The 16,929-nt window shown below is 46.2% G+C and overlaps 2 protein-coding genes across 2 annotated transcripts; one reads left to right on the top strand and one right to left on the bottom strand.

The window, feature by feature from the left end:
• Nucleotides 1-1,498: 1,498 nt before the first annotated feature.
• ubap1lb (ubiquitin associated protein 1-like b) lies at nt 1,499-9,957 on the top strand (the record flags this gene model as incomplete). Its single annotated transcript, XM_080840829.1, has 6 exons — nt 1,499-1,523; nt 1,965-2,107; nt 3,996-4,589; nt 6,055-6,261; nt 8,995-9,096; nt 9,823-9,957. 6 exons carry the CDS (start codon nt 1,499-1,501, stop codon nt 9,955-9,957), a joined length of 1,206 nt encoding a protein of 401 aa, XP_080696955.1.
• A 2,321-nt stretch (nt 9,958-12,278) lies between these two features.
• kbtbd13a (kelch repeat and BTB domain containing 13a) lies at nt 12,279-13,828 on the bottom strand. Its single transcript, XM_080841258.1, has one exon. The coding sequence runs from the start codon at nt 13,757-13,759 to the stop codon at nt 12,368-12,370; it is 1,392 nt and encodes a 463-aa protein (XP_080697384.1). The 5' UTR covers nt 13,760-13,828; the 3' UTR covers nt 12,279-12,367.
• Nucleotides 13,829-16,929: the final 3,101 nt, after the last annotated feature.

The following is a 16,929-nucleotide window of genomic DNA, read 5'->3' on the forward strand; positions in this document are numbered from 1 at the left end:
GATAAGTGACCGCACATTGTGAGATAAACCAAAAATTACCTTATCATGACAAACACTTCCATACTTAAACAGATGTAATGTCAGCTATTTATTATTTATACATCATCATATAGTTACTATCTGAACACATGGTTTGACATGGCATGTCGTTCACTGGACATTTCTAAATGCACTATGTTGCCATAATTATGTTTGTTTGCCATTGCACTTTCCTAAATTAGTTTGTGGGATGTAAACGAGTTACCTTCGCATTGTTGCATGTCTTGTGTCTTACCTACCTACAGTGATCTGTTTTAATCAGCATAGATAAGAACATACGTTTTTTGTGTGACAGAATCTTCCTTTTTTTTTAATTTGTAGACTTTTTCTAGGCATGAGGTCAGTAGTTTGAGACACATGCAGTGTTACCCTCAGTAAGAAGAGTTGGACTTGAACAGAGGCCTTTTGAATGAACCATTACACAAACACCACAGTGTAATAACAGTGAACATGAAACTCTAATACAAACAAATAATGTCCATTCTTCATGTGGAGCCCACGACACATTGCCCAGAGACTGCTAAAACTCCAAAGTGTTCTTTGAAACGCTTCGTTTTAGTTTAGTTTCGGTATTTAGCAGACGCTTTTGACGCACGTTCTTTAAATGTTCACCAAGAAAGGGGTTATGAGGCCTTTACCGTTCCAACAAGAGATAAAGTGCAAAAACAGAGACTGCCCATTTAAACTTTCTTTTGTTGTCTGGCTGCTTGACCACATGCACACAAAAAATCTACTTAGAAGCTAAGCAAGCATCTGGCGATAAGTCATGCTAGGGTCATACATCTCGATCCATCTGCGTGTTTGTGTGGATCAGATTCAGGCTGATCCTCCTCCCTACTGTTTGTTAGGATCAGATTCAGGCTGATCCTCCTCCCCACTGTGGTTTTATTGTTGTGAGGTAGAGGCTGGGAAGCTGAGGCCCTCACCGGACCAGCTGTTACCTCACCTGACAAACAAACAAACAAACAGTTGCCAGGACAATAGCAAATCAGACACAAATACTGTGGGTTGTTGAGAGCTGTGACGTTTGGTGTTGATCTTTTTTAGCTGCAGTGACTGTAGGTTACATAACTGCTTGGGACAGGCAGTGTCTGTGTGTATGTGTGTGTGTGTGTGTGTGTGTGTGTGTGTGTGTGTGTGTGTGTATGTGAATGTGTGTGTGTGTGTGTGTGTGTGTGTGTGTGTGTGTGTGTGTGTGTGTGTGTGTGTGTGTGTGTGTGTGTGTGTGTGTGTGTGTGTGTGTGTGTGTGTGTGTGTGTGTGTGTGTGTGTATGTAATATGTTATTACGGGAGAGGTTGACATCAGGTCTGTTCCTTGAGACGTGATTCTTAATGAAAGAAGAATGCTGTGAGCTGAGCTCTTTAGGTGTTCTGTGTAATGATACTGATGTTGGCTAGTCGTGTCCTGAAGGGGGGTAATTAGCGCTCAGTTGACCAGCCTGTCAGGAAAGCCCCTCCAATGGTAATCCTGTGTGGGCAGACAGGTGGGCGTTGGCAGGAGGTAACCGTGGAAACTGTCAGGTGGAGGTGAGTAGATCTGTAAACCCTAATCCCAGGGCCACTCCAACTCATTATATAATGGAGTAAACAAATATAGACAGGAAAACAGAAGCCTTCCTAGAAGCCTGCCTTAAAACTCACCGCCTCTCATCTTCCTGTTGTCGTCATATCAGCTCTCATCGCCAAGCCATCGCCCCACCTTCTCCCTCTGGAGTCTGTTTAAGTTCTAGGTCCAGAGTTCTTTTGTGGAAGAGTTGTAGAACTCTAGAGCTCTCGAATTCTATAACTCTTTATTTCTTGTGGTTCTACTGCTGCTGCTGAAGTCGCTGATATTAACCATTACCACAACGCATCCCATAGTCACCATAGCTTACATTAGTGCCAGTGTGCTCATGTGTTTGGGACTTTTCCCTCCCTTTCCACAGACAGGGGCAGAATGAACTCTGCGGAGGAGGTGCCCTTTAAGATTCCCCTGGGGTTCCTGGGGGAGGTGACAGAGGACGTGGACCTGATCACAATGCCTGACATCACGGTTCCAGACTATCTGAACATCCTGCAGGAGACGGAGGTGAGTGCAGTCTGCACCTCCTTCCCACCAGAACCAGGCCCTTGGTGGTGCCCATACTTGCAGTGAAAAATAAACATAATCCAAATGGGTTTGTTTTGGGGGGAAAGGGTTCATACTTATATAAGCAATATAAGCTTTTTAAATATTTGAAATAAACTGTTTATTTGACAGTAGTGAGTAAAGGAAAACATAGGCTATACTGGAAGAAGTAAATGTTTATCCACCAAATTATGATGGAATTTAGTCATCGGGGTAGAGTGATTCACTCTTATACCACTTAACTGTAAACTCCTCTGGTCCAAAGAAGTAGGAAGGTATTTATTTTTTTGTCGTTTCTTGAATGTACAGTCTCATAAGAAAATGTTCATTGAATACCTCACCCCAAAATCCAATATGCAGATCATTTACTACAATATTTCTGAACAGAAGCTGTGATTTCTTAAACTATTAAGCTGTCTTTACATTGTGTTAATATTGGCATTAGCGTATAAATTAGTTGTTATGCTTTTCTAAGGGTTAGGTTCCACAAGAATGTAATCATTCGATTTCCTGTCCAAAACTGATTTTGGTCCCATTGCCTTTTCCATATATAGGGATGCAGCTGACATAATCTATGGCTATAAAGATCTATACTGACGCAATTTCAAAAGCACTGCAAGGTTGCACTTCTAATGTGATGAGGCCAAGTTTTTTTAAGGAATAGTCGTGCCTCACCATTAATATCCTGCTCTTATCTGATGCAAGTTGTCTTACGACCCTACATGGGCCTGTGTTCAAATCAGACTTGTTTGAAGAATTTAACTTGTGTACCGCTGAGTAGTCCAAGTTAAAGCTGATACCTGCGCTAGGTCTCTGGGCAGTTTAAAGGAATCTGGTTTGAGTGTTCCACAATTTTTGGCCACGGTTTGCCTTCCATCACGAGAGTCTTCTGTGCTGGCGAGTGGTTCCTTCATGATACTATCGAGAGTCATTTATTTTCTCTCTGACTAAAAGTGTTGTTTTTGAATGACTTCCAGGTCTGTCTGGATGTTCTGCCAAACTGGTCCATTATTTGTTTAACTAACACTACTAATAATACTAAACAAAAAAAAATACATTGTTAAATGTTGCCATTTTATCCTTTTTGATTGATGAGCAATCACACACGCACATGCACACGCACACGCACACGCACACGCACACACACACTCCCACTCACACACACACACACAGCCTGCACCACGCCCTGTATAATACCACTGGACTTGCCTGTTGCTAATGGGAAACTGTTCATTCAGAAGCGCTTTTCTACTTCAATAAAATGCTCTACAAAAATGAAATGCAATGATTAATGCAATGTCGTAGTGCAATGTTTACTGTCAAAAAGGTGTGTAGTAAATGAATGGACTTGGAAGCTTTAACCACAGTATATTTCCTGAGGGATTTTACAAAATCTGCCAAGGCTCTCTGGAGAGGAGTTAAAGAGCCATCTGGTGACCCCCTGTTACCGTGGAGAAATCTAATGGGCTTGTATAATTCTGAATTCAGCTTCGTAAATCAGGTCAAATGTTTTTTGAGTATTTGTCTACAGCCGATGGTGGTTCTATTTACAATGCATAACGGGTTGACAAAGTTAAGTCTTCTAAGTCATTTCTGGGAAAAAGAAGATGTATTAAGGAATTATCACTGCCCTGAAGAGCTTGAGGATAGAACCTATGAATCTGTTCAAGGACCTACCATCAAATCAACTTTAGAACCTTACTCTCCCAGTTCTCCTCGTTTATAATGTATGATGAATTATCACCACCCTAATTATCCACCCATTCCCTGAAACTCTATTAGAATCTGCCATCAAATCGAATGTAGAACCTAACTTCCTGTCCTCTCCCTGTTCTCCATCTCCCTGCAGTACGAATTCGGCCTGGAGAACGGGGTTCTAATGGGCCTCCAGGGGGGCTACCCAACCCAACCCCAGATGCCGGTTCCCTGCTGCCCCACGGACGTGCTGCCCTCATGCCCCCCCTACTGGATGATGTTCAACAGCCCGCAGGAGAGCCGTCTGGCCAGCAGGTGGAGCAGCGACTTGTGGGAGCCCAACCCACGCCGCCGCAGCCGCAGCCTCAACGCTTCCCAATTCCGCTCCATCGATGGCCGGGTCCGCTTCACCATCTCAGACTCCGAGGATGAGGACGACGGCGACGAGGAAGGGCCGACGTCTCGGTCTCGGGGGGGAGACTTCAAGAACGGCGCTGGGTCGTCGCGGCAGTTCCTGGAACTGCCGGGGAGCCGGTGTGTTCCAGCCCAGCCGCTTCCGTCTGAGCAGAAGAACCGATGCATAAATGTGCGGCAGGCGTCCCTGGCAACACGGAGCCCACCTCGAGCGCCTCCCCTGAGGAGCCACAGCATGTCCGGACACCCATTGCCTAGCAACCAGACCTCCGTCACAGTGCCCAAGAAGACCCAAGCAAATATCTCTCCTCTCCCCAGCATCAGATTCATGAAGGTAAGGGCAATGATGTCCTCACTCTGTCTCTCCAAGAACAGGCCTCTGGCTGCTCCCTGAGTTAGTCCTTGAGAGGTTATGGTGTTGTTTACATTGGCTCATTCGCATGCCCAGTGCTTATTCTTAGAAGATCTCCCAGAGGAGGGTCTTTTAACTTCACGAATACAACCCTCTCTCTCTTTTTTCTTAGAGATGCTCCTGCCTTTCCCATTTCTGTCATTTTCACTGTCACTCAGAGGTTTCTTGGAGGTTCATGTTATTTTTGGGTCTTCTGTCTCTTGCCCTGCTACCCCATGTCCATCCCCACCAGGGGATTAAGCTCTTGTTGCCCCTCTTGCCGAAACACAACTGATCCTCAGTGACCACTGTGTTTTCGACCCATGCCAGTGCCACACGACCCCCAGAAATGGTGGGAATATGAATGTGTGTGTGTGTGTGTGTGTGTGTGTGTGTGTGTGTGTGTGTGTGTGTGTGTGTGTGTGTGTGTGTGTGTGTGTGTGTGTGTGTGTGTGTGTGTGTGTGTGTGCGTGTGTGCACGCGCGCAGGGGTACGTGGCAGCAAGCCATCCTCCCCAGTGGGATGAGTGCATCAGAGGTTAGCCGTGTAAAGCCCAGAGAAGCTGACCTCAGCCCGCTGGTGGAAACCAACCTATAAATGTCTCTGATCTGCTAGGTGAGGTTTAAATAAGACGCACAAGGGATTTAAATAGCCTCATACAGTACTGCACAACTGGCTTAACAGCCAGTGGAGATATGCACCTGGAGCTCTCCATAGCTCTCACACCTCATACACCTTATCACATGTTTACGTCTCTTAAAGGCTAATGAAACAAAATGATGTGTATCGATTTGAAAGTCGTTTTGATGTAAATGCCCATGGTAATCTCTGTGACTTACAAACCGTACTTCATGTAGAAACGGCACATTTTGTGTTTTTTTTTCTCCTTCAAACCACATTTCTCAAAAACATGCCCTGTCTAATAATAGCCGGTGAAAAGTCTTTCCCTGGAATCAAGCCAAGTTGTTACCCCTCTGGTTTGGCTTCTAGAAGGAGGGCTGTCTTTCTTAGCAAAGTGTTGTATTTCCACATTGCCCATGATAGGCAAGTTCTGATGGCTGTACTGTACGCTTTGTGGCTCCGGTCCAATCCAGCCACCTGATTGAGTCCAGCTTTGGAATGGATCAGATCTGGAGAGATAGGGGCCCGGTCCATTTCAGAGGTAGTCGCTATTTCAGAACCCTCAAGTATCGCCTACTAGATTTCCCACAGAAAGATGTCAAACATGAACACATCAAAGCCTGACTCTTCAACACTTGTTTACCCCCCTCTCTCTTTCTCTCTCTCACTCAAACTACTTATATCTCTCCATCTCTCTGCTGTGTGTTTGATCTGTCCTCCCCCTCCTCATGTTGTCTTTGCCCCATCCCCGAGGGAATAGTGACCGATGATGTTTGTTATGTTTCAGTTCCTGGCCTCATACCCCCGGCCCCCCCCTCGCTGCTCTGACCCTCGACCCCTGGGTTCCCAGGCAGTGATGGACTCCTCGGCGGAGCTGCTCTCGGCTCTAAGCGAGGAGGAGAGGGACCTGGTGGAGGCCATCACAGACCGGGGATACACCCTCAGGACGGCCATCATCGCCCTGCAGAAGACCAGAGAACACAGCTCCGAGCAGGTGAGTGTTACACACACACACACACACACACACACACACACACACACACACACACACACACACATAGAAGAAGAACTCTTATAGTCTGAGTCGTACCCTAACCCCTCTCCAGAGTGAGGAAAAAGGAAACAGTTTAGCTCTCACCCTGACTTTACTGCGTCTTCAGAAACAACAGACGTCTAATTACTGCATCTCTCACACCTGGGAGGGAAGAACTTTCAGTTCCATAACATGCCGTTCAAGCGCGAGAATGGCCCATCAACAAGCAACAAGGGAGAAGTAAGATTCGATGTATGCACTTAATGAAAACAGAAATAGAGAGCCCACACCGCAGTGACATCACTCTTTGACTTAAGGATCACATATTTCCTGCAGGGCGATAATGGCCAGTACTCTTCCATGATGAAGGAAGGACACCCTTTTAGCTGAACTTATGTAATGTGCGCAGTGCTGCCAGCTACACCTCGTCCTTCCTCTCTCCCTCCCAGCATTCACACCTTTATAGCGCTGCTCTAATGGGGCTTTCATCTCTCCTCCAAGGCCGCTTTTAATCAGATTCTGCCAGCGGCTTAGGAGGAAGAGGAAAAATAACATCATAAAAGGGGCAGATAGAAGATCTCATCTGAAAGTTTCCACAACCTGTGTTTTATTACCTCTCTCTCTTAATCCTCATTCTCTCTCTCTCACTCTTTCTCTTTTTCTCTCCCTCTCTCTCCCTCTCGCTGTCTTTCTCTCTCTCTCTCTCTTCCCCCATGTTCTCTCTCACTCTCTCTCAGTCTGTGGTAGAGCAGCAGCAAGCCCAAACAAGCTCAAATGTTTCCAGAGAGCAGCAGGAAATGGATGTAAAATAGCATCAGCCAAACCAAGGCCTAGGGTCAGCTTTCTGGAGGGTTTGTCCTCATAGTGTCATAGTGTGTGTGTGTGTGTGTGTGTGTGTGTGTGTGTGTGTGTGTGTGTGTGTGTGTGTAGTTGTGTAGTTAATTCTACTATGGCAGGCAAGCTAATTAATGCTTGGCCAGCACTTTGGCACGTGTCCTATTTTGTAGTGCTTAAGTAAGAGTAGCTGCCAAAAACTTAGAAGGGTTAGGAGTACACAATACATTCCACGAAAAGGACACACTAATGACACAGATGAAGGGAACTCTTTGTGTGTGGGTGTGTGGTTAATTAATGGTGGTTTTAAGTATCCAACATCAATATCCAACACACTCACCACTGTAAGGCATCAGATGGGACTAATCAGAGGACACAGGGGAGCCTGCCTGTTCTTTTTAAAGCTCTTAAAAATAAACTGAACTGGGCACAGCGGCTGACGTTTAGTCATGTGACCTCACCAGTATGCACTGTCAGTTCTGTTCAGTGGGGCTAATCACAGCCACTGTCACTGGCGTTCAAAAGACATCTATCAGTGGGGACATGAGTAAGGAGATTAATTGCCCAGTTTGGGGCAGGCTGACAAAGGTCCCGATGCCAGGGGTGGGGCGAGAGGTTGGCAGGTGGGGCAGGATCAGAAACAGACTGGGATTAATCAACCAGATGCCCCAAAGCTGCAGGCATTAATCACACCCCCCCCCCCCCCCCCCCCCCCCCCCCCACACACACACACAGGCAAGAACAAACATATACACACAGCACAGAAAATGCAAGGTCACACGCAACATAAATACACATCCACACACAGGCACGCACTCACACAAGCACACATGCACAGGCCAGCATTTACACACACACACACACACACACACACACAGTAGACACACAAGTGTGCAATCACACACATGCACTCGCCCAAGCACACACATACAAAGCACACACAAACACACACTTATCCACCCTCACACACAAACATACACACAGAGTTTGCATTCTGTAATCCCTGTCATACACACTTTCCACTTTATCCCTTAGTCTTGTGAGAGCCTTGTCCTCTGCTGTCCCTTCCCATGCAGGAAGTCCCTCTGTTTGTTTTGTTTTATTTTATGGACTTGGTATGTTATTATCTTAACTTTCTATCAATTATCTTTTCACTTTGCCTCTCCTTCCTTTGGTCATTCTTTTTACTCCTTCTCCTTTCTCCTTGCTCTCTCACTCTCTCTCTCTCTATCACTCTTCTTCTCCTCCATCCATACTCTTCTTCACGCCATTCTCACCCAGCTCATGTTTCAGTGTGCTGATTACTTCTCTCTCAGCGTTTGACCCCTCCCTGATTGGAGCGGTGCGTCTCTGCTTTATTTGGGCCGCGCTCAGACCCATCTGATGGGTGTTAATCTGACTCCCATATCCTTGTCCCTGAGGCCTAGCCTCTATCTAACCAGGTTGTGCTGAGTGTCAAACTGCTCCATTTTCAATGACACACAAACAGTTTAGTTAAACTGACCGCTGTGAAAATACATTAGGTATATCAGTGCTAGATTTATTAGTTGAATATGTTGGATTATATTATTTCACTTCAGTATGATTTAAAGTTGGCCACAGTCTAATGTGGACACTGCTATTCACCAGAACTGGTTCTTGGTTGGCTCTTGTATTTTGCTTCCAATTTGGGGTCCAAGTTCTGAGTCATTTAGGCCGATAATTGCCAATAATCTCAACTGGTTCACCTGTCCCAGCCAATGTCCCCAATCTCACTTGTGCCACACCTGCACCACCTGCACATCTTACCTGTGCCAAGTTTACCTGTGCCATGTTTCACCAGCACAGCCTGGCTCACCTGTTCCTACCTGCCTCCCACAGATCCTGAACTACCTGGTGGCCTGCGACCGTCTGTGTGAGCTGGGCTTCCAGGAGGCCGAGGTGGAGGAAGCCCTGGAGATGTTCCACAACTGTGAGACCAAGGTGAGCGAAAGACAAGTTTGTGTGTGTGTGTGTGTGTGTGTGTGTGTGTGTGTGTTGTGTTGTGTTGTGTTGTGTTGTGTTGTGTTGTGTTGTGTTGTGTTGTGTTGTGTTGTGTTGTGTTGTGTTGTGTTGTGTTGTGTTGTGTTGTGTTGTGTTGTGTTGTGTTGTGTTGTGTTGTGTATGTAGTTGTGTAGTTAATTCTACTATGGCAGGCAAGCTAATTAATGCTTTGCCAGCACTTTGGCACTGTCCTATTTTGTAGTGCTTAAGTAAGCGTAGCTGGCAAAAGCTTAGAAGGGTTAGGAGGAGTACACATTACATTCCACGAAAAGGACACACTAATGACACAGATGAAGGGAACTCTTTAAAATAATCGTATATGCGTATGTTCTGTATATTATGTTAACTGTCTTGAAGAAGAGAGAATTTTAGACTTGTGTGGGCTCTACAGTGTGCTGACAGTGTGATTCTCCTCTGTTCTCCCTACACTCCATTCCTCCTCTCTTCTCTATCTCCTTCCCCTCTTCTCCTCTCCGCACCCCTCCTTTTCTCACTTCTCCTCTCCTCTCTCTACTCATCCCTCCTTTCCACGCCTCTTACTCCGCTCTTGTCCTCTCCCCTCCCCTCCTTACTTCTCCTCCCCTCTCATCTTCTCTCCCATCCCCTATCCCCTCCTTTTCTCTTCTCACCTCTCCCTCTCCATCTCCATCTCCTCCTCTCCCTCAGGCTGAGGAGTTCCTGCACCTCCTGGCCCAGTTCAATGAGATGGGCTTTCAACAGAATGCCATAAAGGAGGTGCTGCTCGTGCACGAGAACCACCGTGAGCGCGCCCTGGAGGAGCTGATGGCACGCGTAGCCTGACACCAGTTTAACCAATCACATCACGCAACACTGGTCTGTGGCCAGTGAGATGACACAAGACTAGCCTGAACTAACCAATGACATAGCACAACACTGGATAAACCTGTGATGCTGTTGTCCTGGCACACATGGAGATTTCCGTCTGTACTGGTTCGCTAAGCCAATGCTATTTTCTCACCTCTGGCACCATAGTGTCTGCTGAAACAGAAAGGACTGGACATTGTGGCCTTGGAATGCCAGATCTGTGTGTACACAGTACTGTAAACAAACTAGAATATAAGAATATGTGATTAGTGCTGCAGGCATTTCTCTATTATATTAATATTTAGATTTGTTTTTCCTCTGCCAAGGAGGTAATGTTTTAGGCGCAGTTGGTAGTTTTGTTTGTCTGGAAAAACTACCAGCCTGGTATTCATTAAACTTGGCAGAAGGGTGTAGCATGGGCGAAGGAAAATCCCATTATATTATGGAGCGAATCCAAATCGCAGGGCGGATTCATTAACATTCTGAGATAGGACATTTGGACTTGGCGGAGGCCTGGACTCTCCATTTATCTAGTTTATTGTTGTTATCACGGATGTTGTTTTTATTGTTTTTGTTTCTATTCTTGTCATTGGCTCTTTCTACGGTGCCTCCACTGGTAGGACTTACCCAACAGGCCTTAAACTAGAAACATCAACTAAAATGGACTGACCTGAGAAGGTTCTAGTGGATCTATTTTTTTATCAGGACCGGTCCATAGTCTGGTACTGCTTGGATAGGTAGTTCTGCACCACGCAGCACTAATGAGCTGTGTGTCACTGATATTTGAAATCTTCTTGTTTCTATGAACTGTATATTATTTGCATCTATGTAAATACATGTTTGGGAAAAAACTGTGCAATGAATTATTTTTCATTGACATTCATTCAGTGGTTTGACTAATTTTCAAGTAAACGAGACCAAAGGGGAACTGATCCTCACTTAAACGCGTCTGTGATTTGGGTGCTACAAGCCTTTTAGAAATTCCTCCTCAGTTTTAGATTGTTCAGTGATGATAGTTACCAGCGCACTGCTATCTTAATATTCTTTTTTCCCCCAGTATATATCTATAGCATGTTTCTCTACCCTATAGTTTTCCTTTGGTTTGAATATCAGACTGTGCTCAATCCTCCGTTTTGAATGATAAATCTACTGAATGGTTGAAAAGAGCCTAGTGATCCTGTGCATGAAACTGGGCCTCAAAGCTGTTGGACTCATTTCTGGGCATTTAATTGAGCATATGAAGCCGTTCCCGGGACAGAGGCAGATTCATGCGGGACTGTAGGGATGTTGGCCAAAGAAAATGAAATTGTAGTTTTTGGATGATCCACGTTATCCATTTTTTTACCCTTCCTCTTTGGGCAATTAAAGGTCCCTGGCCTGGGCCATAAGCTGTCTCATCCATTCACTGTAATCAGATGAACAGGCTTTCCAATTAAGCATTTTCATAAGAAGCATCGTGTTGCTAACAGGTCATAAGATGAAAGAAAAGGCGATACAAAGAGCTGGCAGAGGATGAGAGAGTTGAGAGAAGAGATCACTTTGGTCAACAGACAGGGGTTTTCTCTGCTCAAGAACACTGAGTCACGTTGAGGTAAAATTCAAGTTTTGTAACTAATCACATTCCTTGATTGCGGATGCTGGGAATCAGGTGACAAATCATGCTTTTACGCGGTCTTAGAGGGTCTTAATTTAGCCAGCTTTCATTTAATAACTTATTCATGAGCTCTCCACACTCTTTCTCTCTCTCTCTCTCTCTCTCTCTCTCTGACTCATCTCTTTCTCCATGGCCTCACTTGACCCGGCATTCCCTGGCAAAGATTCCTCTCCGGAATTGGAATCTCGGAATCAGAATCTCAGTGGAACTTCAGCCCTATAAATGGTTTGTTTGGTATGAAAACAGAAAGAATTGCCTTTGCATATTTGTCTTCCATTAATATATCCCCAAGGAGAGAAGACATGAGAGTCAACACATTTACAAAGAACATTGCTGGAACTCAATGGACTGTTACCTATGATATTATTTCACATAAGGACATAGTTGAAAATGTGCTTACACATTCAACTGTGGACCGAGTAAGGAGGTTTTAAAAATATTACAACTCATCATTTCATTGCAAGTATGACACCTTTTTTTCTTTTTATTCTTCCTCTACTCTGTTTTGTTTATCATTCATTTCAAACAAATGACCATTGTACATTAGCTAAGGTAATACCTATTAACCCTTTGAGGAGTGAGTTTTTTTTGCAAGTCATTCCAGAAATCCACCATACAGATCTAGAACCTTGATCATCATTTAAAACAGACACTTGAGTTCATTATTACATCATGAAATGGAACCATAAATAAGGGGCATTCTGACACAACATGTTTGTGGTGGAGCGGGCATTAATCCACACATGCTGAATGGGCGCCAGGTGGCCAGACAGCATGGTGGCCCAACTCCTGGCGGCTGGTGAGGACGGTCTTCTCCAGAGGCTCTCTGCTTCTCTTAGGCAACCGCAGGAGAAAGGTCCACATGGTCCCGATCCTGGGAAATCCTTTCCTCTGTTTCCTGCTCTTCCACCGCAGGTCTCTGATGGAGTACTCCTCCGTCACCCTCTGGTTTAAGGTGAACACAGAGTCTCCTCGGATCGAGGCCGTGAAGAGAGCCTCGTACTGGCCCGGGATGTCAGTCCACTGTCCTGTCGTCAGGTTGAAGCAGTCCATCATGCACCTGAGGAAGTCGTCGTCCGGGCCGTTCCTCATGACGTACAGATTGTCCCTGTGTGACACCATAAAGTGGCCGTAACTCTGGGGTCGTACAAGAGTAGTAACTAACTCCCACTGGTCACGTTCGAGCACGTACTCATAGATCTCCGTAGCGCCTTTAGGTCGCCACAGGCAGATGAACATCCGGTTCATGGCCACGGTGCACGGCACGTTTGTGGCAGCCTTCGGCAGGTGTGCCACAGGTGACCAGGTGTGCTTGGCGGGCTGGAACACCTCCACAGAGGCCATGGGCTTCCGCTGGAACTCTCCCCCCATGGTGTAAAGGCCTCCCTCATGGCCCAGCAGTGAGGCGTTGTAGCGGGGTTGCGTGGGGCTCGGAAACACGCTCCAGGAGTCAGCCTCTGGGTCGTAGCAGAACCCAGAGTCCACAATGTTCTTGCTCATGTCAGCCACGCCTCCGACAATGTACAGCTTATTGTCTAGAATGGCCACGCCGGCCATGGTGGTGCTGGCTTCCAGAGGCAATCTGGTGAGAATCTTCCAGTCGTTCTCGTCCTCGTCTAGGTAGCACACGGTACGGCATCCGTCATGCAGGAGCTCTGTAGAAGGAGAGTGAGTGCCCACCATCACGTACGAGCTTGGGATAAAGGACTCCACGTGGCTGATCATCTCCTGTGGCAGACATCTTAGGTCGTCCTTCAGGTCACCATATACATCCCTGATAAACAGTGCAGCGCTTTTGAAAAGGTCCAGCAGCCCGTAGATGGCCGCTGTGTGATACATCAACAAGCAGTTGTCCGAGTCAATGATGTGTGTGAGGTGCTTGGCGAGGGTCTTGACCTGGAGAAAAGAGGCACACTCGATGACCTCTACGATCTCATCTGCGCTCATCAGGGGTCGCGCCCCCTGCAGGACGCTGAGGGTGATGAGGAACCCGCGGGCGCTAAGACCCTGCAGCCTGATCTCTTCCTGGTCACTCTCGCGCATGCCCGACTCGAACAGGGCGCGGAAGTACTCGCTGCTGCCAGCCAGAAGAGCACGGTCTACCGCGAACACACTCCCCATCATCCTCACCCTCACGCACGCGGATCCCTGCTTCGAGTCCGCCGGCGGGCAGGTCGACCCGTTGGGCTCGCTCTCTGAGCCAGAACAGCTGCTGGGCTCCATCAAAACTCCAGCATCATTGTTCATTGGGATTCCGGAAAGGGATCGAGCTGCTCTGTGACGGAGGTGACGCCGTTTACCATTGGTGGCAATCTTGGGTTGAGCTGTCACGCGATGCAGCCTATTAGGCTTTCCATAGGTGACGATCAGACCTCTCCGTGCTCTCCTGTCATGCCGCCACCCATGACAGCACCCACGGCGGGATTGTCCAGGTCTCCGTGGCAACACAGAGATGTTACTGCCACACAGTTTACGTTCCGTCCTCACAGCCCCTGAATAGCGTGGGGCTATACATAGCGATGGGGCTCGTGGTGGAGGCCGAAGGACATCATGGCACGCAGAAAGAGACAGCGACTGCATGGGGAATGGTATGAGGCACTGACAGGCAGGACAGATGACCACTGGGACACACAGGGGAAGATTTATAGCCCTTTGTTCCCGGTTAAAGTTCAGAGCCCTGTCTGAAGTTCAGGGTCAGCTGGGTGGGAGATGGGTGGTAGATGGTCGGTAGGGTGTGGGGTGGGGGTTGGGGTGGGGTTACAGCTCCTGTCCCAAACACACAGCAAGGTGCCTTTTCAAATCCATGCCATATCACGGTGTCTGCTGTCCACTTTGTGATGATGACGCCTCTTGCATGGATCTTCTGTGATACGTCAGAGAAATAACAGTGAGCATCGCTGACAATACCCCTGGCGGGGTGGGAAGTTAGAGCTCCTGTCCCAAACTTGTTTGGTGCATTTCCAAAACCTTTACTATCGTCATGGTGTCCACTGTCCTCTTCGCTTAGACATCACGTCTCAGTGGGACGATGATGAAGATGACGACAAAGATGACGCCTCTCTTACATGGATCGTCTGTAAAACATGTCAGAGATGGAGGAGTGGGTATTGCTGAGGATTCCCCTGCTGACGATAAAAGCGGAGGGGGGTCATTGTAAATTTAAAACAAGTCATATCCTGAGTCTCACCGGTTCCCTCATAGTGAAACCCCGGTGCCTGACTCTGAACTTGACACATTTATAGGGGGTGGGGTAGGGAGGGGAGGGCAGCCCATAATTCTTTTTCCACTGGGGCTTGGCAGAGTGGGTCAGGGTGGCATGCAAGGCCGGAATTCTACCCTGGCACCCCTAATCCAAACTAACCCCCCACGCTGGCCACCGGACACCACTCCAGAAGCGGGGGAGGGCAGGCGAATTACTCTACTATGAAACTAGCCTTATTTACATCCCACCATACACACAGCAATATCGCCGACTGAGAATTAACAAGTTCCAAATGCACTGTTTGAGAAAAATGCGATTGAAAATCCACAATCAAATAACCACCTTCCTGTTACATTATTTGTATGGTTTATAAACTATTAAGATTTTGCACAGAATCATATTATTGTATATTATTTGGTGCTTGGTGCACACTTGCGGACATGTCAGATAGACTTTTTTTACTTTCGGTTGATGATATGTCCTCCACACATTCTAATACACAATCTCCAACTTGCAGCAAAATCATCAAATCTAAGGCACCAGTTCTTCCAATAAGTAAATGCATTTCAATTTCACACAATATAGTTGGGGAAATTTCACACAATATAGTTGGGGGAATGTGGGAGGTAGCTTCTCCAGTCAACACAACTCCACAGTATCCTGGTAGATTATGCATTGTCTGCATACACATCCTAAATGAAGCACATGCTTTCTTTAAAAAGCATCAGTAAATCCACGAATCAAGCCTGTGAACGTGTGTCTACCAGGACCTGTCCCAATGCCACGACCTTGGAGCTACTAATAACCCTGGAATAGACGAGCAGGGAAACAAGGTGTAATGAAAACCACTGTAAATACTCCATCCACGTTCATGAAACCTGATCTGTCTCCGCACAGAATAGTCACTAAGTGTCCCCACTATACTTACTTACATATAAGGCTGCATGTGTAACAGTATAAAGAGCTGAACCACAAGCCAACCGCCCACAGAGAGTAGAATGCTTTATGAATTCTGGAAGGATAGGTGATGTATGACAGATGGCTTCACACTTTGTCCAGGGATTAACTGTACAGAGGTGTTGCTTTCACTTGCAAACTGTGTTACTTTATAGTCCTGGTGGAGTTTAGTTTCACTGCACTTTGCCTGCTCACACACACAAGAATTAACAACCAACCAGTTTTAGTCACAGTTTGCTGTCTGTTTATGGTTAAGAAAACAGAAGAGTATTACTAAGTGTCATTACTTTGGAACGATGAACTCTTGTGTAGTCTCCATACCTGGCATACTTAGTTTAAATATCCTTCACACACAAACACACACACACACACACACACACACACACACACACACACACACACACACACACACACACACACACACACACACACACACACACACACACACACACACACACACACACACACACAAACTCACACTCACATACAATTTAAGACAAGCTAGCTACATTCTTGTAGATTGTGTTGGAGCCAAATATTAAGTATTATAAACTAATTCACAATCAGAAGTCAGACAAAGGACGCATTGTTCAAAATGGATTTACTGTAAGTAAGTTAGGCCTACAGTAGAGATGCACAACGGAAATAAATCTGCCCTTAAACGTCCCGCCAAGGCATTTAAACCAACATTAAACACCACCCATCTTTGCTTCATTGGCTGACCTAGCCAGCCAATTAAAACATGACCTCATCTGACTCCAACCAAATCTAAAGGTGTCCCTGGCACCTTATACCACACCCATTTCCTAGGTATAACCCCCTCAACATCATATTGTGTGTGTGTGTATGTGTGTGTGTGTCTAACCCCTGAAATGTATTATCTTAAATTACTTCTTAATCATTAAATAATTCCTACAATTGCAAGATACCGTTATTTTACACATATTTCTGTGTCTCCACACAGCATCAGCCTCAGGACATTCTGAAACTTTCCAGAGCTTTCTGAACGGGTAATCAAGGTTGGATCATTGTTGATCCAGTGGGCATAGGGCGCATGCTGTGTATGGGAGACTACACAAGAGTAACCATCTCTAAGTAGTGACACTTACTAATGATCCTCTTCTGTTTTCTTTAC

Source organism: Sprattus sprattus (assembly GCF_963457725.1).
Source record: "Sprattus sprattus genome assembly, chromosome: 6".
NCBI classification, from domain to species: domain Eukaryota; kingdom Metazoa; phylum Chordata; class Actinopteri; order Clupeiformes; family Clupeidae; genus Sprattus; species Sprattus sprattus.

Excerpts from the sequence above, each read along its gene's own strand:
- kbtbd13a (XM_080841258.1), bottom strand. The coding sequence starts at position 13,759 with ATGATGGGGAGTGTGTTCGCGGTAGACCGTGCTCTTCTGGCTGGCAGC.